General features: G+C 38.9%; 1 protein-coding gene across 2 annotated transcripts in view; it reads right to left on the bottom strand.

Moving 5' to 3' along the window:
• KLHL1 (kelch like family member 1) overlaps nt 1-22,482 on the bottom strand; it is a 267,853-nt gene that overhangs the window by 182,137 nt on the left and 63,234 nt on the right. Inside the window, exon 2 of one of the 2 annotated variants that reach the window (XM_075714660.1) lies at nt 14,276-14,458. The exons of the other annotated variant lie outside the window; for it this stretch is intronic. Coding sequence (XP_075570775.1) covers nt 14,276-14,458 — 183 coding nt within the window. The remainder of the gene's footprint in view (nt 1-14,275; nt 14,459-22,482) is intronic. 2 annotated transcript variants of the gene reach the window in all.

The raw sequence follows: 22,482 nt of genomic DNA, 5'->3' as shown, positions 1-22,482 counted from the left end.
ATATTCAGACACAGCATACATATTTGAATGTAGAAAGACAACACAGTCAACTGTGATCCTCTATTCGCAGGCTTAATGATTTTATTTATTCACTGTAACACCACAAGGAAAAGGGGAAAAAAGCTTGCAGGAGAAGTAAAAGTTCAATTTTAGCTCCTTTGAACTATCAGGAGAAATGTCACAAGCACAGAGATTAGGTTTGATGAAAGTACAGAGATAGACCTATGAAGTTATTAGACTAAGTGACTGCTAAAGTATCTAAATGTTTTTAAGGTCTATTTGTCATCCTTTTCTTTTATTCTAGAACTCCTTTGTACCAAATGATACAATACAGCATCATTATTAATTTATCTTCACAACTCATTCCTCCATTGAGCTCAGTTTGGTCAAATCCTTGTCTGTGATCTTCAACCTCTTTTTTGACAGTGAGCTGTCAGGTCTTGCTGACCCAAGTTATTCTTGTATGGCCTCCTTTGTCATTCTGTCATCTACCTGGTTTTGTTTGTTTTCTTGTTTTATTTTTACATTGTCTATCATTTAGTCTCCCTTACTTTTTTCCTTTTTTTTTTTTTTTAAACCGTTCAATTTCAAAGGGGAATCAGTCCTCTAAACCTAGATATCCAGTGCCAGTTTCAGAGATTTTGGACTATCTGATTCATCAACATAGGCCTGGTGCAGACCTATGAAAACCTTGCACCCTTCTGGACCACATGATGAAAGCCAGGCAGGGTACTCCAAGGCATCTCAGGAGAGACTAGGCAGCCGAACATTGCTTTTTACCTTCTTCCTAAGACATCTCATGCTTGTTTCTTCTACCCTTCAAAGTTCATTTCAGTTACTGCACCTACTTCCACCCCACAAAGTAATAACATTAGTACTCTGGTTTAATAGAATAATGAAATATCTCAAGTTGGAAGGGACCCATCAGGATCATCGCGTCCAACTCCCTGCTCCTCACAGGACTACCTAAAACTAAACCATATGACTAAGAGCATTGTTCAGATGCTCCTTGAATTCTGACAGGCTTGGTGCTGTGAACACTTCCCTAGGGAGCCTGTTCCAGTTACTGACCACCCTCTCAGTAAAGAACCTTTTCCTAATGTCCAACCTGAACTTCCCCTGACACAGCTTCATTCCATTTCTTTGTGTCCTGTTGCTGGTCACCAGAGAGAGGAGATCTGCACATCCCCCTCCACTGCCCTCCCTGGACACACTCTAACAGTTTGATGTCCTTCTTATATTGAGGCACCCAAAACTGCACACAGTACTTGAGGTAGGGCTGCACCAGTGCAGTGCAGAGTGGGACAACCACCACCCTCAACTGCCTAGCTATGCTGTGCTTGATGCACCCCAGGACAGGTTGACACTTTTGGCTGCCAGGGCACATTGTTGACTCGCTTTCAACTTGCCATCAACCGAAACCCCCAGATCTCTTTCCATGGTGCTACTCTCCAGCTTCTCGTCCCCCAATTTGTATGTATAACCAGGATTACCCCAACGCAATTACAGAATCTGCTGCTTGCTGTCATTAAATTTCATATGGTTGGTGATTTCCCAGCTCTCTAGTCTATGCAGATCTCTCTGTAAGGCCTCTCTACCCTCAAGGGAGGTAGCTCCTCATAATGTATTATCACCATCAAACTTACTTAATGTACATTTGATTCCTGCATCCAGATCATTTATGAAAACATTAAAGAGCACTGGCCCTAAAATTGAGCCCTGGGGAAACCCATTCTGAAGCAGGCTGTCCCCCTGCAGCCCTTGAGAAACCATGGAAAAGCAGATATCCACCCTGAAGCCTGTGGAAGATCCCATGCTACAGCAGGTGAATGTGCCCTGAAGAAAGTTACAGAGCCAGCACTGGAGCAGGCTCCTGACAGGAGCTGTGGCCCATGGAGAGGAGCCCACGCAGGCGCAGGTTTGCTGGCATGACCTGTGGCCCACAGGGAACCACACTGGAGCAGTCCGTTCCTGAAGGACTGCACCCCATGGAAAGGACCCACGCTGGAGCTGTTTGTGAAGAACTATAGCCCATGGGAAAGACCCATGCTGGAGAAGCTAGTGAAGGGCTGTCTCCTGTGGGAGAGATCCTGTGCTGGAGTTGGGGACGAGCATGAGAAGGAAGGAGCAGGAGAGATAATGTGTGATGAACTGACCACAATACCCATTCCCTGTCCTCCTGTGCCACTTGGGTGGAGGAGGTAGAAGAGTTGGGAGTGAAGCTGAGCCTGAAAAGAAAGAAGGGGTGGGGGGGAAGGCGTTTTTAGTTTTGGTTTTATTTCTAATTATCCTACTCTGTTATTAGCTGGCATTACATTAAGTTAATTTCCCCCAAGTCAAGTCTGTTTTACTTGTAATGGTAACTGGTGAGTGACCTCCCTGTCCTTATCTTGACCCATGAACTTTTCCATCTTATTTTCTCCCCTTGTCCTGCTGAGGAGGGGGGAGTGATAGAGCAGCTTGGTGGGCACCTGGCAGCCAGCCAAAGTCAACACACCACAATCAGACACAGGTGTTTAGGTAACAAGATATAAAACTCCATTGATTACAATAAGATTAGACACATGGCCATATCAAAACCAAAACTCAACTCAATAACCAACTTCAAATTCTCAGAAATTATATTCAAAACGCAAGGCCCATTTCTGCATGTGCAAAATCTTTAACTGGTACATACTCAGTTGTGTGAACTTAAGATCTTTTATGTCTGAAAACAGTACAAATAAAGCCAGAAGAGTTCCTCGTGGAGGACACAGAAATTCCTTTGAAACTATTAATCTCATTCTCAGTATCAGGAAATATTCTTTATCTACTGTTCCTTCTTAAAAAAAAAAAAAAGTAATCAGTCAAGTTTACTATCAAAAGCTTACCTAAATTGCCTTGCTGTTTTCCCTCTGATAGCAGGAATTTTTGTTGTTGTTCTTCTGCCCCAACCATATTACTTCAATAATTTGTTTTTAAACTCGTGGACAGTAGTTTGTGTTAAACACCACAGTTTAGATGCAATGTTTGCCTCAGGGAGTTCCTCAAACCCTAATTACAGATATCTGGGAGTGAATACAGGGCAGCTGTACTGCTTATACTGTGTGCTTTCCACAAGCATCTGTTACTGACTAATGCAAGAAAACGAGCTGAGTCTTAGGACTGCATACTGTGCATTCTGCTTCTTTCACTCCCTGCTTTTAAACTGTCTTTTCTTCTCTACCTGGTTCTTTATCCTTTCATCTCTCTTTTCAGCTTAACTTCCTCTATTAATTTTTTTTTCATTTTATTGATACCGTTTTTTTCTTAAACTCACCTGTCCATAGTAGCACTCAAAAGACATTGAAAAGGATGGCCCCTCTCCTTAGAGAGCTAAAAAAGGGGAACATATATTACAGTCTGTTGAAAGAGTTTTATTAAATTTATCAGGATCTGTGGTGGGTTGACCCTGGCTGGACACCAGGTGCCCACCAAGCCACTTCTATCACGCCCAATCCTCAGGGAGACAGGAGGAGGAAAAAAAAAAAAAAAAAACCACAAAACCCCAAACCCAAATGGCTCATGAGTCCAGATAAGGACAAGGACATCACTCACCAATTACTGTCACAGGCAAAACAGACTCAACTTGGGGAAATTAGTTTAATTTATTGCCAATGAAAGCAGAGCAGGGTAATGAGAAATAAAACCAAATCTTAAAACACCTTCCCTTCACCCCTCCTTTCTTCCCAGGCTCAACTTCACCCACAATTTTCTCCACCTTATCCCACCAAACAGCATAGGAGGACAGTGAATGGGGGTTGTGGTCAGTTCATCAGACATTGTCTTTGCCACTCTTTCCTTCTCACAGTCTTCCCCTGCTCCAGCATGGGGTTCCTCCCACAGGAGACAGTCCTCCACAAACTTCTCCAACCCGAGTCCTTCCCATGGGCTACAGTTCTTCATGAACTGCTCCAGTATAAGTCCCTGCCATGGGGTGCAGTCCTTCAGGAGCAGACTGCTCCAGCATGGGTCCCCCACGGGGTCACAAGTTCTGCCAGAAAACTTGCTCCACCATGGCCTCCTCTCCACAGGGTCACAGGTCCTGCCAGGAGCTTGCTCCAGCGTGGGCTTCCCACGGGGTCACAGCCACCTTTGGGTGCATCCACCTGCTCTGGCATGGGGTCCTCCCCAGGCTGCAGGTGGATCTCTACTCCTCCGTTAACCTCCATGGGCTGCATGGGCACAGCCTGCCTCACCATGGTCTTCACCATGGGCTGAAGGGGAATCTCTGCTCTGGCACCTGGAGGACCTCCTCCCCCTCCTTCTTCACTGATCTTGGTGTCTGCAGAGTTTTTTCTCTCACATATTCTCAAGCTACTCTTCTGGCTGCTTTTCCACATGAGGTTTTTTTCCCCCTTCTCAAAAATGTTATCACAAAGGCACTACCACCATTGCTGATGGGCTTCGGCTTGGCCTTGGCCTTGGCCAGAGGCAGGTCCATCTTGGAGCCAGCTGGCACTGGCTTTACTGGACATAGGGGAAGCTTCTAGCAGCTTCTCATAGAAGATAGCAAATAAAAGCTGTACTACTTTAGAGCTGACCATCCTAAAAAGGCTTCAGTTTAATTTCCGTATTTATGATGAAAATTTAAATTTTGTGTTGAAAAAGTTTTCACTTTTCATCCAAACACTTGTAGAAAGATTTAAGTAGCCATACTAAAGAATTGATTTGTTTTCTAAGTAAGTGGTAATTTTCTACTTATTATGTGCTACCTTCTTCATCATGGCAAGAATCCCCCCTGACCATTATCTTCAGTGTTGGAAAGAACACAAACGCCTATGTTTCTTTGAAATTAAGTGAAAACAGCAAATAAAGAACTCAAATTTCTCCTTATAAACTCAGCTGTACTTATAGAATCACAGAATCATAGAATCGTTTAGGTTGGAAAAGACCTTTAAGATCATCCAGTCCAACCATTAACCAAACACTACCAAGTCCTCCACTAAACCAATTAAAGGTAGAGTAATAATTAATTTCATGTTTCCTGGCTTGGTGGATGGATTGGTTTTGAATGGAAGTAAAAGTATGAATCATTCAGGTTGGAAAGGACCTCTAAGATCATCAGTCCAATCATCAACCCAACACCACCATGCCTACTAAACCATGTCCCAAAGTGCCATGTCTACACATTTTTTGAACACCTCCAGGGATGGTGACTCCACCACCTCTCTAGGCAGCCTGTTCCAATGCTTGACTACCCTTTCCGTGAAGAAATTTCTCCTAATATCCAATCTAAACCTCCCCTGGCACAGCTTGAGGCCATTTTCTCTTGTCTTATCGCTTGTAACTTGGGAGAAGAGACCAACATCCACCTCACTACAACCTCCTTTCAGGTAGTTGTAGAGAGCAATAAGGTCTTCCCTCAGCCTCCTCTTCTCCAGGCTAAACAACCCCAGTTCCCTCAGCCGCTCCTCATAAGGCCTGTGCTCCAGACCCTTCACCAGCTTCGTTGCCCTTCTCTGAACACGCTCCAGCACCTCAATGTCTTTCTTGTAGTGAGGGGCCCAAAACTGGACACAGTATTCCAGGTGCGGCCTCACCAGCTCTGAGTACAGGGGGACAATCACCTCCCTGCTCCTGCTGGCCACACTGTTCCTGATACAAGCCAGGATGCTGTTGGCCTTCTTGGCCACCTGGGCACACTGCTGGCTCGTGTTCAGCTGGCTGTCAACCAGCACCCCCAGGTCCTTTTCCACAAGGCAGCTTTCCACCCACTCTTCCCCAAGCCTGTAGCATTGCATGGGGTTGTTGTGACCCAAGTGCAGGACCCAGCACTTGGCCTTGTTAAACCTCATACAGTCGGCCTCGGCCCATCAGTCCAGCCTGTCCAGGTCCCTCTGCAGGGCCATCCTACCCTCCAGCAGATCGACACTCCCACCCAACTTGGTGTCATCTGCAAACTTACTGACTTACTTGACAATATTAAAACAACAACAACAACAAAAGTAGATTTCTTGGTTTCTTTTCATTCACAATATTGGATTTTCATCAAATGCAATGAAAGTCAGAATTGGAAGTTGAGGATGTAACTCTCCTATATTTTTTTCATTTTCAGTTTGTATTGAAGTGTCTGGTTTATTGTAATTCAGTTTCTGTTATATGGGAGCTTTTTATATTTATTGAATAGGGATAGGTAAATTCTATGCTTTTTTTTTTTTTTTTTTAAACTCCAACACTGAGTTCCTGTATTGCTTTGTTCACATTCCCAGTCAAAATCTAACTTACGGCTTAAACCTTAGTCTGAGTTTAGAGCTGCCCATAACATTTACACAATCCTGACTGCAAGTTTTAATGAACACTCCAGTGCAAATTTTAAAGGTCTGTCTATCATTTGCATTGACTTTGGCTGTTTTCTTTGCAGCATTTTTGATCTTTATTCAGCAGCTATAGAATATAGTATTTCAAGTATTGTATTTGAAACCAGTGCAATTCAAGTGAGTTGCTTTCATTCAAAACAACCAAAGTATTTGTGGCAAATATGTATATCTAATTTCACATTGACCTATGGGATTATTGCTTGATTAAGAATTTTCTTTTACCTTGGAAGTAATTGCTGCTTTGATCACGTCACTATAGTTCTGAATAACATTTACTTCCATGTTTTTGTGCTTCAGATGAGATTTACTAGGAGCAGACTAGTTAGATTTCTAGATACAATTGCATTTGGCTGATTGTAACATGGATAGAAGAACAGAGTGTCAATTACAGTGGGTTGGTTTTATTCACTTGTTTGTTTTGTAATAGTAATGCCCAAGCTCCTTCTATTCCAGGCACGGTAAAGCTACAATATGTTTTTTGTCTTAAAGAGGTTATATTCTAAATGAGAGGTACAGAAAATGAGAAAAATATATATAGCATGCATCTCCAGAGTGACTGGAGAAACTACAAATGCCATGTTCACAATATTTTAAAATTAGGATAATCTGTTAATAGTGCAACAGCTTAACTGAAGGGAAGGGAAATTATTATTTTAGCATTTTTCTCTCTTTAAGGTATTTTACATTTTTACATTTGATTGTTATCTATACATATTATAGCAATATAACAAAAAAAATTGAGGTTTAGTTAGTTTTTTAAATTCCTTTAAATGTCAGCTACTTTACCCCTCTGAAATGGCTGTAACAGCAGTCTTCCTACTTTCTCAGTATCCTTTTTGGTTGCTTGTTCATCAATACAATTACAATACTTGGTTGGTTTGTACTTCCTTTTGCTATTCCTTCATTTGAAAGATTACACCTGTAACGTGTTTAGTGGAAGATTAGATTACACAAAAACAATGTTCAGGAGCCAACAAAAAGCTTAAGCACATTATAACTTTAAAGCTGTTTGAGTCACCCAAAGAGTGAAAAGTGGCTATAATAAGATTGAGAGTTTGGCATGGTACCTCCAAGTGGGCAACTATTGCTCAGTGATGATGTTTTATGCTCTCCCTTCTGATTTGACTTTTTCCCATTCTGGGGGAGAAATAAAAATTTAAAAAAAACCCTGCAACCTAAAACCAAAAAACACCACCAACAGCAAAAATTAACTTGGCACCTTTCAGGCTATGACCAGAGCTTTCCTGACATTTTCCCTATAAAAGTATCAGGTTTTAGAGATCTTATGGCACAGCAATAACTTCTTGTCTACAGAAAAAGTTATTTAAGCAGATCATCAAAAGACATAATCAAGATATGTGATTGGAGAAGAGGGGAAAAAAGAGCAAGTACTATCAGGAATGAAATGACAAAGAGATTATGAACTGTGGACGGGTCTGGTGAGATGCACAAGAACTAATGGCAGCATAGCTATTTTTGGCATCTTTCACTTCATTAGATGCAATATACTGGCATTTCTTAAGTGAAGTTTTATTTTTATGGAAACAGATACATTGAGACTACGTTATTACATAACACATTTTTCTGTGCTTGGTTTTTACACTATTGTTTTGTTTTGATTTGTTCTAGATCAGAGGAAAATGAAGAAAAATATCACTTTCATACTTTTTATTGAAAAATGTAGAAAGTTTTGCCCTGGTTTTCTAAAAGTGATTCTTATCATATTATATTGTAGCATATTAAATCTATTGCATTTTCTTAACTTATTCTATTAAAAAGAAGAGAAAATATGTGAAACCCATTATTTGTTAGGCAATAATTTTGAGTAGTTTGTATTCATTAATATGTAACATATTCAGTATGAGGTACAGCTTGTAATATGTTTTAATTAGATTTTAAAATGAGGGTTCATTTTCTCTAGGATAAGTTTTTATAAACTTTGCACAGGGAATGTTCCACCAAACTTCTACCTATCATGAAGTATCGAATTTATAAACTCCACAAATACTGATCATACATTGCCCTCTGCAAGCAGGCTTTTTATATGTTCTCAGGAATGCAAAGTAAATATTATCTAGCCTACTTTGTAAAAAACTTTTAATTAGAGGCGGTACGTTGCTGGATCTGCTCCTGACAAATCCGGAAAAAAAAAACCAGCCTGTGAAATCTGATGACAAACTTGGCTGCAGTGACCATGAGACAATGGAATTTAAGACAATGGATCCTGAGAGAAGTTAATAAAATGACAGCAAATTACAACCCTGGACATCAGAAGTGACTTCTGATTGAAGTAAAATGCAAAAAGGGAGTACACAGAAGATGAAAGCAGGGATGAATGACCTGGGAGAAATACCGAGACATTGCCCCAACATGCAAAAATGGAATTAGGAGGCCCAAAGGTCAGATGCAGATGAAGCTAGCAAGGGATATGATGGGAAAGAAGGGTTTCTTTAATTACCTTGGCAGCAAAAGGAAGACTATGGAAAATTTTTGTCCACTGCTCAATAAAGCTTTCTTTGGCTCAGTATTTCTTCTTCTTTTTTTTAGCATGGTCTGCTTTCAGGCCTCTCAGGTCTTTGTGCCTCGTGGCAGGCTCTGTGGGGTATCACTCACAATAGAGGAAGATGTACTTAGGCTGCAGTTAGGCGAAAAGGACATAAACGAGGCCTTGGGACCAGAGAGGATACGTTCAAGAAGCAATGGTTGAGGGAGCTCAACAATGTCACTGAAAGGCCTCTCTCTCTCCTATCTTTAACAGATCATGATAATTGCAAGAGGTTTCTGAAGGCCAGAAAAGTAACGTCCAACCTCATGAAGGAAGATGTGGGTAACTATAGACTGGTTTGCCTCACCAAGAAGATCATGGAGCAAATTTGCCTAGATGCCGAATGCTGGATTAGTAAAGACAGTGAGGATAATCAAAAACTGGAACAGGCTGCCAAGCGAGGAATCTCCACAAGTGATGATATTTGAAAACTAACTAGGTATGACCCTCAATGTCCTAATCTAACCTTGGACTTGACCCTGCTTTCAGCAGGGGGAGGTGAACCAGACTCTGTAAGGTCTCTTCCAAATTAAATACTATTCCAGGGTTGTAATGGCCACAGTAAAAATAAACAGCTTTGTCTGTGCTTGTCCAGCCACATCTGCCTAAACCAACATAGAATAAACACTATTAAAAAAAAAAAACAACAGAAAATTCAGAATACTCTTCACTTCATTTTATGTTATTGGACAAAACTCTAGTTTATTCAGAACATAATCTTTTCAATTCTACATAACTCGGCAGTTGTTTTTGCCAGCTCTTTGAGATTTGGTCTTTTGACTGCAGACCACAGGGAAGTAGAAAATCAAATGTAAAGCTGTCTGAAGGTTTATTAGAAAATCTAAGTAAGATTTTCACTATTATTTCATGGTCAATCTTCTTATTAAGGTACTTTTCCAGCTCCAGAAGGATTCAGGTATACTGTAGAATTGAAATGACAAATGTGAAATTAAATTTACTGAAAGGTGGGCGTACAAATATGAACAGCTGTCTTAGAAATAGTGGGGAAAATTAACTAAACTAGTAAAAAAGCCTTACAGTTTCTTCTGTCTCCTTCTCTACAAACTATGCAGTTTACCAAAATATTCCAAATAGGCAAAAAATACACTGGTAAAAATGTGTATTTTATATCATCCATATTAAACAGGGAAAATTAAACCAGTTGTGGAATATTTCTATGTATCTAATAAGTATATTTTCTGTCAGTTTAAGAATGTAGATTCAGACATTGATTTTTTTTTTTACCTCATCTGTGTTGAAAAATGTGAAAAGCAAAAATAGGCCAAGTGACTGTCAAGAAGGAACAACAAAATTCTCATTACTGAAAAAATATTTTTATTTGACTTCAGTAATGTATAGGGATGTAAAATTGGACACAAATTAGAAGGCCTTAGGTTATTATCCCTCCAGTTTTCTTTTTGATGGGAGGCACCTTTAAGGCAAATCTCGCAGTCCTGGAACACTGTAAATGCAGATGGACAGGACTGAAGTTTAATATTATTCCCTCTGTACTTGATACACCCATAAAGGAATGATCTTGGCGATTTAGATAAAAATGGCATCAGACCACAACCACCAGAGGTGCATAAGGTGCCAGATGCATAATGTATTCAACAGTGGCAAAAAGCCTGAAACACAGGAGTTGTGTCAGTTGCCAAGTCAGTGGGTAGAAACTACTGGGGACTTAGCTGTCATCTGGGAACCTGAGTATATGAAGGCAAAGAAGGAATAGTAAAAATGATAGCTCTTAGAAGATAGGAGAGTAGAAACAAAGTCTTAAGGATTAAAAATGCTGAAAGAAGAGGAGAAAGATTTCTATGTTGTCATGGTTTAACCCCAATTGGCAACTAAGCACCACACAGCCACTCACTCACCCACTCCCCACCACTGGGATGGGGGAGAGAATTGGGAAAAAAAAAGTAAAACCCATGCGGTGAGATAAAGGCAGTTTAATAGGACAGCAGAGAAGGAGAAAATAATAACAACAACAACGATAAAAGAATATACAAAACAAGTGATGCACAATGCAATTGCTCACCACCCACCGATCGATGCCTAGACAGTCCCCAAGCAGCAATCACTGCCCCCTGGCCAACTCCCTCCAGTTTATATACTGAGCATGACGTCATATCGTATGGAGAGCCCTTTGGTCAGTTTGGATCAACTGTTCTTTCTTGATGAACATGAAAGGCGAACTTGTATCAACGGACAAGGAGAAGGCTGACGTACTCAACAACTTCTTTGCCTCAGTCTTCACCGGCAACCTCTCTCCTCACCCCTCCCGAATCGATGGACCACAAGATGGGGACCAGGGGGGTAAAGCCCCTCCCACTGTAAGGGAAGATAAGGTTCAAGACCGCCTGAAGAACCTCAATGTACACAAGTCTATGGGACCTGATGAGATGCATCCCAGAGTCCTGAGGGAATTGGCTGATGTAGTTGCCAAGCCACTCTCCATGATATTTGAAAAGTCATGGCAGTCAGGTGAAGTCCCTGCTGACTGGAAGAAGGGGAACGTTGTGCCCATTTTTAAAAAGGGAAGAAAGGAGGACCCTGGGAACTACCGACCTGTCAGCCTCACCTCTGTGCCTGGGAAGATCATAGAACAGATCCTCCTAGAAGCTATGCTCAAGCACATGGAGGACAGGGAGGTGATTTGAGACAGCCAGCACAGCTTCACCAAGGGCAAGTCCTGCCTGACCAACCTAGTGGCTTCCTATGAAGGAGTGACTGCATCAGTGGACAAGGGAAAAGCAATGGATGTCATCTACTTGGATTCCTGTAAAGTGTTCGACACAGTCACCCACAACATCCTTCTCTCTAAATTGGAGAGATATGGGTTTGATGGGTGGACTGTTCAATGGATAAGGAATTGTCTGGATGGTCGCATCCAGAAGGTCGTGGTCAATGGCTCGATGTCCACATGGAGACCGGTGACAAGTGGGGTCCCTCAGGGGTCCGTACTGGGACCAGTGTTGTTTAACATCTTCATCAATGACATAGACAGTGGGATCGAGTGCACCCTCAGCAAGTTTGCAGATGGCACCAAGCTGAGTGGTGCTGTTGACATGCCAGGAGGACGAGATGTCATCCAGAGGGACCTGGACAAGCTGGAGAGGTGGGCCTCTGTGAACCTCATGAGGTTCAACAAGGCCAAGTGCAAGGTCCAGCACCTGGGACGGGGCAACCCCCGGTATCAGTACAGGCTGGGGGATGAAGGGATGGAGAGCAGCCCTGCAAAGAAGGACTTGGGGGTACTGGTGGATGAAAAGCTGGACATGAGCCAACAATCTGTGCTTGCAGCCCAGAAAGCCAACTGCATCCAGGGCTGCATCAAAAGCAGCGTGGCCAGCAGGTCAAGGGAGGTGATTCTGCCCCTCTGCTCTGCTCTGGTGAGACCTCACCTGGAGCACTGCATCCAGCTCTGGGGCCCTCAGCACAAGAAGGACATGGACCTGCTGGAGCGGGTCCAGAAGAGGGCCACCAAAATGATCTGAGGGCTGGAGCACCTCTCCTATGAGGCCAGGCTGAGAGAGTTGGGGTTGTTCAGCCTGGAGAAGAGAAGGCTGTGAGGAAACCTTATTGCGACCTTCCAATACTTAAAGGGGGCCTACAGGAAAGATGGGGAGAATCTTTTTAGCAAGGCCTGTTGTGACAGAACAAGGAATAACGGATTTAAACTAAAGAAGAATAGATTTAGACTAGACATTAGAAAGAAATTTTTTATAATGAGGGTGGTCAAGCACTGGAACAGGTTGCCCAGAGAGGCAGTGGAGGCCCCATCCCTGGCAACATTCAAGGTCAGGTTGGCTGGGGCTCTGAGAAACCTGATCTGGTTAAAGCTGTCCCTGCTCACTGCAGGGAGGTTGGGCTAGATGATCTCTAAAGGTTCCTTCCAACCCAAACCATTCTATGATTCTATGATTCTGGCTGTGCCCCCTCCCAGTTTCTTGTGCACTTGGCAGAGCATGAGAAGCTGAAAAGTCCTTGACTAGCATAAGCAGTACTCAGCAACAACTAAAACATCAGCGTGTTGTCAACATTATTCTCATCCTAAATCCAAAACACAGCACTATGCTTGCTACTAGGAATGAAATTAATTCTATCCCAGCTGAAAGCAGGACGTATGTTTATTACAGCTACTAATCTGAAACCAAACGTTTTCCGTTTCATGCATGCTGCAAACTACCTAGATCAATCTAACCATTACTCCTTGTTAAGTGGCGTTAGTTTCTCATTTATTACAATTATTGGGGCATTTTAAATATTTTAATGAAGATTTCTGTCTGGTTTTACTTTTTAGTATTTGAACAATAGCTTTGGCTTTGCAGTCTTTTATATTGCACCTTTTTTTGTTGGAATATAGAATATCCAACTTTTCTGTAAAACAGAAAAACAACAGTCTTGTGTCCATCATCACTTAGGGCAGAAGGAACTTTGTAAGGTTCAGGTTGCCAAGATGATCTTATAGTATTCCTCTACACCAGAAAGTTAATTTATGAGTTCAGAAATACATGGGCTGTTTTTCAGTTTTCCTGCTGGGGAACCGTAGTCCTGTTCTGAATTTAGCACCTCAGCAGAGAAACCAGGGCAGAAGCAGCGAATAGGTCACCTTTAGTTTGCAGCCTTATATAGAGTTCAAAAGCAAAAACACCTGCTAACCTAAAAACTCAAAAGTATTCTCTGTATTTTAATCTAAATTCTAGGACTGGGTTTTTATTTGCATGCACTAAATCAAAGGCTATAGCTAAGACTAAAATCACAATGATGAATAAGTATTTTAAGCTCTAAATACAACTCAAAACCAAGTATAGTTTCGTATGTACTGGCTGCTAAAGCCAGTGTGTGTATATATATACACATACACCAGATAATATTACAGAATTTAAAAAATTATAATGTCATTCAAATTTTTATACTCATAATTATCATTAAAAGCAACTAAGACATTTTTCAGTTCATTCAAAGGAACAGTTCACGGGAACTCAATGTTCAGTATTCTACTATAAGTGTCTGACAGACTCTGTATAAGTGACTTATCAGAGTATCATGATCTTAAGCTAAAATGACGCTGTGTTCAGTGTAGCTGTACAGCATCTCATTTCAGAAATTTCCATTTTCCTCACATATGAACAGCATCACAGCAGGGAGAAATGTTTGGCACACTCATGATAAAAAGTTTGCTAGTTGAGTGCTACCTGAACTTTTGAAATTTGTACAAAAAAAACCACCTTCAAAGGCCCAACCTTCAAATACCACCTTTTCCAGCCACTTACATTTGTGGTGTCTAAAGCAAGAGGGAAGCAGGCATAGGGGGCCACAGAAAAAACTGTTCTAAGAAATAAGCATACATTTACTTCTGTAGTTTCGGTATCTTATGCTTATATCCTACCTATGTGCAGGTATCTTGCGATTCCCAGCAATCAGGATAACGTCACAGAGCTGCTGTTGCTTTAAGTAGCTCTCCATCTTTCTGAAGGTTTGCTCCGCGTGGTGAACAGCCTGGTAGAATTCCTCGGAGCTACATGAATCCATGTCACAGTGGGGTGGCAAGGAGTGGCTGGCTGCTGACAGTCTGTGAACCACAAGAAAAACTCTGCGTTGATAAGATGTGACCAGTTGTCTAGACTTCATCACAGCCTTCTAGAATCTGACATAAGTAATCAATGCATCCTTCCCAGTTTTCATCACTAGAAGTACAAGATGGAAAAATCTTACTGCATTGGGAGGGTCAACTACAGTTGTAAGTCTTTTAACACTGAAATGATTTTTGTCTAGCACAGACACAGAAGTAATCCATTTCTTTCCTCTTTGATAAAGTTATTAGAAGTATAACTATGAACAACAAATAGAAATTCAGTATATTCATGTTAAGGTTAATGGTATAGCTATGTCTTCATTATTAAACTATGATTGAGATCTTTAATTTTTTTAGCATTTTAGAGAAAAATTATTTTACAGAATTAAACAAACTATTTATTTTTTCTTAAATATTAATATGAACACACAAAATAAAGAAAGAATGGAAAAAGCTAACCGTCTTTCCACTGATTCTAAGAATGTTAATTCTAATAAGTTCACTTATTCAAATTCACATTTATTTTACACCAACTGGGAAAGAAAAATAAAACTCTAATTGACTTAATTTGTAACAAATTAGGAATATTTCCACAATTATAAATTGAACACCTAGTTTTTAACCAAAAGGCTCATTAATACAAAGTTAATTTAGCCTACAAAGAGAATGAGGTAAACAATTCAAAAAATCAGAAAAAAAAAAGAAATGGGGAAAAATGCTAATTTTTTTCAATATATGTAGCCATATATTCTTTGTTCAGATTTATTCAGTTCGGTATTTCTGGTTCAGACCTTTACCAAAAATAAGAAAATGTGTCAGCAATTACTAGCCCTTGAGGAAACTAATGCTACTGTTTCCACATAATTCACAACACAGATGATACCCTTCTTTTACAAATATGTAATGAGATTGTTTCAAATTAAAGCCTGTCCTGGTTTCGGCTGGGATAGAGTTAATTTTCTTCCTAGTAGCTGGCATAGTGCTGTGTTTTGGATTTAGGATGAGAAGAATGTTGATAACACACTGATGTTTTAGTCGTTGCTAAGTACTGCTTATGCTAGTCAAGGACTTTTCAGCTTCCCATGCTCTGCCAGGCGCACAAGAAACTGGGAGGGGGACACAGCCAGAATAGTTGACCCAAACTGCCCAAAGGGCTATTCCATACCATATGACGTCATGCTCAGTATAGAAACTGGGGGGGGGGTTGGCCGGGAGCAGCGATCGCTGCTCGGGAACTGTCTGGGTATTGGTCAGCGGGTGGTGAGCAATTGCGTTGTGCATCACTTGCTTTGTATATCATTATTATTATTATCATTATTATACTGTTACTATTATCATTACTATTTTACTTTATTTCAATTATTAAGCTGTTCTTATCTCAACCCAGGAGTGTTTTTTTCACTCTTACTCCTCCGATTCTCTTCCCCATCCCATCTGGTTACAGGGAGTGAGTGAGCAGCTGTGTGGTGCTTAGTTGCTGGCTGGGGCTAAACCACGACAAAGCTGTAAGATTTTATATATCTTGTGGTGCTGAAAATGAAGAATTTCATAGATGAAGCTGATTATGTTTTTTACTTCAACTAGATATACACAGAACAGCTTACGTAATTTATAGAAGATCAGAGGACATGTTTTAGTCCAGCATATCAAACAAGATTATCAATTAATTCAAACCAACCTCATTTTATACATATTCTATTGAAAGATAAATACTAAGGAGCACATAAGTAATTTTGATAATTTACAGTAATAATACAACAATTTCATTACATAAGGTTTGAATTCAGTAGGTGATTTACTTTTGAATTAGTGTTTGTCTAAAATTATTCCACATACTCTCCTACAGTCATTGTACATGGGTCCACAGGGGAAAGGAGGGAAAGCTGGTCCATCTTTCTGTCAGTAATTGCTAGGCTTCATAGCATTCCTTTAAAGTAGCTGGAAGCCTGCATAATTGAAGGTGGCCTGCAGATAATTTTACAGAGAACCAACTCAGTTACCTTTGTATCTCACCCCACCATCTATTCTGTGCCATATACAGGCACTAACTTACTAGAATGAGTTACCTTTTAAAATTATTGCCGACATTAACTTCACTTGCACAGCATTAAATTGTATCCTGAGAAATCATCATCTGGTTTAAATTAATTAATATTGCCATTTATATGCTGGTAAGGTTACAATATGTGTGAGCCTGTCTATAGGAAATTGAACTGGCAAAACTTTATTAACTGTAATTCCTCAACAGAAACAGTTACGAATTGGTGATTTAGAAAGGAATATTTCCTTAATTCTCTTACAGTCAATCTTCTTATACAGTCAAGTAGTTTATGTTAGATACCTCTTGCAACCTCCTCCTAAAGGATAAAAGAACCATATTCATTCTGTGAGCAACATAATCTGCTTGTGTCTTCCTATCCAACCCAGACTGCCAACCACATTGATCAGAAATTTAAGTTTATTTTCATATCTTTGGATAATCAACAAATACTTTCACATAAAACTATAATGATGGAGTTAAGCTCATTAGTATGGGTTGTGAGTAGATATTTCAGCTTTTTTCTTTCTTTTTTTTTTCCCCTCTCAGTTTGATTGTAGCCCTATGCAGACCACTTTAGTTTTATTGCTGAAGAAGTAGAATGATAAGTAATTTACAAGTAATAAATCAGTGCCTAATAAATGAGGTTGCTAGGGTTAAACAGACACATTTCTTCCCTTTCTCTGGGGAATTCAGAAGTGACAACAACAGGCATTCTGAGAAAAGAAAATAACAGGAATGAGCTGGTCTGAATGGGTTCATACTGTTTTTTAATCCAGAATTTAGGTCTGAGTCAGTTTACATTTGAACAGATAAGGTACTAATCCTGCCTCTTCTTGGCTATTCAAAACATGCTGCACTTTTCAGGTCAGAAAAAAGAGAACTACCCTGATGGAATTTATGCTAGTCCTATAAAGTTAGTTTGGGCTGAAATGAGTTTAGTGTATTTTGTTCTTGAATGACTAGACAGTGCCACAAATTTTGCCCTCTTTCATGCTTGCCATTTATAAGCAATGCTTTCCACCCTCAAACTCATCAGTATATCTGTCACTCAGCAAGTCATTAAATGACTACTCAAACACAAGCCCTGAAGGCCCAGCACATTTTAAATTATTATCCTGAAAACTGGCAAGTAACAAGCTTAGTAGAAGACAATAAGTTAATCTTTTATTTATTTTCTAAGAAAGCCCAGATAAAAAAGTCTGCTACTTATCCTATTCAGGAACCGCTTTGTTTTCATTACAAATGCTCTGTCTGCATAATCAATGCTTTAAATTCAGTCAGCAGCTTGTTAAAATACGAATTAGTTAAAAGAGCTCCAGCCAGTAAATACCAGTTGTTTTCTACCAGTTCATGTATAGGTACTTAGGACCAATTAGCAAAACAAAAATAACACTTTCTACTTGCGTATATTGTTTTTCCTTAAATGAAGGCAATCTGAACCACATATGCAGTGAGATGCTTGTTGAGTGCATTCTACTGCAACTCTAGCACAAATTCACCTGAAGATACCCCAAGTCTTTCAAAACCCTTTTTAGCACTTGTGTACCTCAAAATCCTGTAATCAGTGAAAAGGACATACTCCAGGTGGGCTTTTTCCATAATCTTTCTCAGTTGGCAAGTGCAAAACCTGCACAAAACCTGAATTTACTATGGGAATTTCAAACATTCAAGGGTTATTCAGACTAGAACACTTTTTATCTTTAAAATGACTTAGTTAATAGTACAGAAATAAGGAAACCAAACCTTTCACAAGATTACAACAATGATACTGAAGGGTGATACTACAGGATGAGAAAACTAAAAGGCTCACAAAAATTATCAACATTGCAAATAACCAATAATCGCAAATGCTTCTTTATGAAATGGCAAAGCAGAGTGTTTATTGCATTTTAAAAAAAATACAAACCAAACCAAAAAAAACAACAAAAAAGCAAACAGGAAAAAAATCCACCCTAGCAACTTTGTACAGGCTAATTTTCAGTGTTAAGAACACCGTGCTGTCCTCAAAAGAGAAACGTTTTAAAAAGAGCCCAAAAGTGTTGATGAGAAAATTTGGCTTTTGAGCCTTTACAGATCTTAAAACAGTGTAAAAAGAAATAAAAGCTTAACTCTGAGGTTCTACAACATCTGACTCCACAGTGCTTCTCTTTTGCTAGAAAAAAGCACTTTGATTTGAACAAGGGTGCTATTCTCTAATCACCTTTTACCTGCTCCTAACTTCTTTGAAAAAAACAGGTAAAACAGCAGTAAAATCCCAGTAAAGTTTGGTGTATGGATTCTACTCTCAATTTAACAATCCTTTAGGTAAGTACTTATGGTAGCCCACCGTAAGCAAGAAGGAGAAGGCACTCTGGCCAAAGGTCTTTTAGGGACACCTTTAAGATCTTTGGCCTTTATGTCCAAGATTAGATTTATTCAAGTATGTATTGGGTTTGTGTGGTAAAATAAACACAGATTAATCCTCAGAAGATATTTTGGGTAGACCAGTTAGTACCCTGCAATTATGTAGATATCTAATCTGCCCCCTCCTGTACCTTGTACAGTTGTTCACTCTTACAATCACTAAGACCATACTAGTCAGACTGGATTGTTGCTCACCGACTTTACAGGCAAATAAGCTATAACATAAAGAATAGAGACATTAAACACCTTATCTTACTGTAATGTGGTCGTGAGTTATGGAGAAAATGCTAGGAAAAAAAGGACCTCATAGAGGTTTAACTAGCTGTATCTTTCTTCTCAGGAAATGGGAAAGTAATTAGTAAAACTGCCACTCCTGAGCTGCAGAGGTTTGAAAACAGCAATAACATCAGTAGATAAAATCATACCCTGAGTAAGTTTCAAAAGGAAAAAAAAAAACAAAAAAACTTTGAAATAAGAGGTGAGACAATTCATATAACTTGAAATTATATTGCCTTTCTCTGAGTAAATACAAGCTTAGATTTAGAAATGGTTTCCATTCTGGAAATGATAGTCATAGAGGTGCAGAAAACAGCAGAATTGTATCACTGTATAAAGCAGACTACTTTATAGAGTACTTAGGTAATTTGCATACTCAATCGGAATATATTTCTCATACATTCTACTGAAGCCCTGGCCTCAAATAACGACCTCTTTAATCAGAAAAGGTCATATAATTTAATTGTTACTGGAATAGCAAATCCTGCTGTACTTAACTTTTTTTCACTTTTCACTTAGGCAGCATTGATCACACAAACTTATCCAAAAGCAGTTCAATGTAATTTAGTGTATATTACTGGGTACATATCTAAAGCACGTAGTCAAGAAACAAAAGTCTAGTTCTTCAATTAAAAAATACTGTTTTGCTATTTATAACTTGCAAAAACTTATAAGAAATATTCCATATGTTAGAGTGAAAAAAGTCTTCACACAATTTGTTCTCTAAAAATTGCTCATTGAATGCTTAGAAATCAATAACCTGTGGAATTGCATTTACCAAATTAAGATGTACTGTCAAAAGTCATGGCTTTCATTAGCGATCACTTGCAAAAATGCAAGAGAGAGAGTTTTATAAAGACTTTAAGCCATTTTCTTACAGCAAGTTCTGTTTGTGATCAAAAGGTATGCTTTTCATGCTGCTACCAGCAATTATATCTGCAACTAAAGGCTCTACCCATTGTTTCAGCAGGTTGTTATAAATTTCTTTTATAAAAGACAAAGTTAGGTAGAAGTGCCAGATGAAAAAATAATCCGAGTATCAAATAGGACTTTTTAGTTGCATCAGTTCAGCTCAGACATGCATTATTGCTGTCTCAGAGATTCCTTTTGTATGTAAAAAACCAAATATTTTTGAATGGAATACAGCACAGATTATAAACATGTTGTTCTTGTTCTATAGGTAAATCTGCCATAATGTATAATTTACAATGGTGTTTTCTCCTAAAGATAATTTGGGGATCAAACTACTTGTAACTTATTCTTTGGACACCATAAGGCAAAATTCAGTCATTAAGACATTTGTGTGCCTAGCAAAAAGTATGTATGATTCCACTTTTGTTCTGCATATCTGTGCATATTAAGAATATTACCAGCCTCAATAAACAAAATATTAGTACCAGTTTATCATATGACCTCAGACAAATTGAGCAGCCCTTCAGAAACAAAAGGACAATAAGAAGGGACCCCTATGCTATACTAAACTGCTTCTATAGAGAAGAAATATTTTTCTTGTTTAGTAGCTGATAGAAAAAAGCAGAAGTAGGGTTAGAGAGGATGAGTTTGTTCACACAGTGATTTTTCCAGGTTACTAATAAAACATACAAAGCAAGTCTTTTGTTTTGGTTCAGTTCAAAATACTCAGTTGGACTTTTTCTTATCTATCACCCTTCACCAGTCAATTATCTAACCTAAGCTACAAGCATAGACCTCTTAATAAAGTGGTGAGAAACCAACATACATGAAGATTCCATAGCTGCCTGAAATACTTGGTTTTAGTTATTCAGTACCTTTTAAAATTTCTTATTTTTGCTTTTTTTGGCTAAAAAAAAAGGTTAAAGAAAACTAATTCAATTAATGAACAATTGCTGAAAAATCTCATGATTTTGCAAGAAACTACTTCCTGAATTCAGTTAAATTAATGACAAATGCTTTATCTTCCCTTCAGTCTTCCCCATTTTTCCAGAATTTATTACTGTTATTAAGGACATGAGTTTGTCCTATGTCCTATGCCCTTAGAACCACTTAAGCTGTTGGGGATTGTGTTTGGGTTTTTTTAAGTATTCTGTTCAATTGATCCTTTATCTCGTCTCACTTTCTCACCTTTTATCTTTTACAGTCTTCTAAGCAATTACTTCAGACTTTTGCTATTTATTCTTTTCTTTCTCCACAGTCACTTATGTCCAGTCTTAAAAAGTACCTAAGTTTTTGCTTACCCCCCACTAGTACTTCCAGTACCTGCCTACCAATATTGTGCCCTACCTTCTGTCCATTTTACTTTCAGCTTCTCTCTCCAATACTTACAGCTCCTAGCAATTTAGATGCTTTTCCACGGATGAACAACTAATGGGCTCAGCAGTCCAACACAGCCCTGACTGATAGTCGAGAAATGGAATTTCCAAATAAAGATTGAAATTGAGGAACCACAAATATTAATAGATAGATATTAAACTTTGGAAAAAGAATATTAAAATACCACAAAATATTATTTGCAGAAAATTTATATATATGTAACCTTTTTTTTTTTAAAATTCAGCCAAAGGGGGTGGGTGGGATGGTGAGGTTTTTTCCCCTATAGACAGAGAAATGCAGCATTGTAATGCTCTTGTTTGACAATGTTAGAAAGTTTCATTTTGATATGATTGGTTTACATTATATCTATAAACTGTCTTAAAAGGCTTACCAAAAAATTTATCTCTTAAGGAAAGCTTTGTTTCAATTATATCCACTTATGGAAAACTTTATATACTAAATTTTTGTGAAGATTTAATACATAAAAGTATTCTGATATAGAAGTTCCCCATTGAAAAATGACAGGTCTGTGCTACTGATGGGGGTATTTACTTTCCAGTATATCTATTCTGAGAGGTAAAATGAAAGGTAGCCCAGACAGAAATGGTGTCATTACTGATAGAATATCCCCTTCCAGTCAAAAAACTTGTTAGCAACTGTTTTGCTCCAGTTACACAAAATTCCCAAGCAAGCATACTTTTAGTAAGCAGCAAGTTTGCAGAACTGACTTCACTTAGTTTTGCAAATGATAATTTATTCACTTTGGTCTTTTAAGTTTTGTTTTGTTTTGTTTTGTTTTAAATTTAAGAGTGTCAGAACTCACTTTAACAGCTCTTAAGAGACCTGATGTATAAGATGACTAGTTCCCATATTCTTTCAGATTTTACTAACTGACAGATGGTAATTTAAAAGTTATCTTTCTTCAAATCCTCTCTGTCAGCAAATAAGAACTACATGTTTATTTTAACAAATGCAATTATAATATTGAAAGTATTAATTATAAGTATTTGTA

Source organism: Pelecanus crispus, chromosome 1 (genome assembly GCF_030463565.1).
Source record: "Pelecanus crispus isolate bPelCri1 chromosome 1, bPelCri1.pri, whole genome shotgun sequence".
Lineage (NCBI taxonomy): Eukaryota > Metazoa > Chordata > Aves > Pelecaniformes > Pelecanidae > Pelecanus > Pelecanus crispus.
The sequence above is the reverse complement of the archived record's forward strand: the minus strand, read 5'-3'. Positions and strand labels throughout refer to the sequence as shown.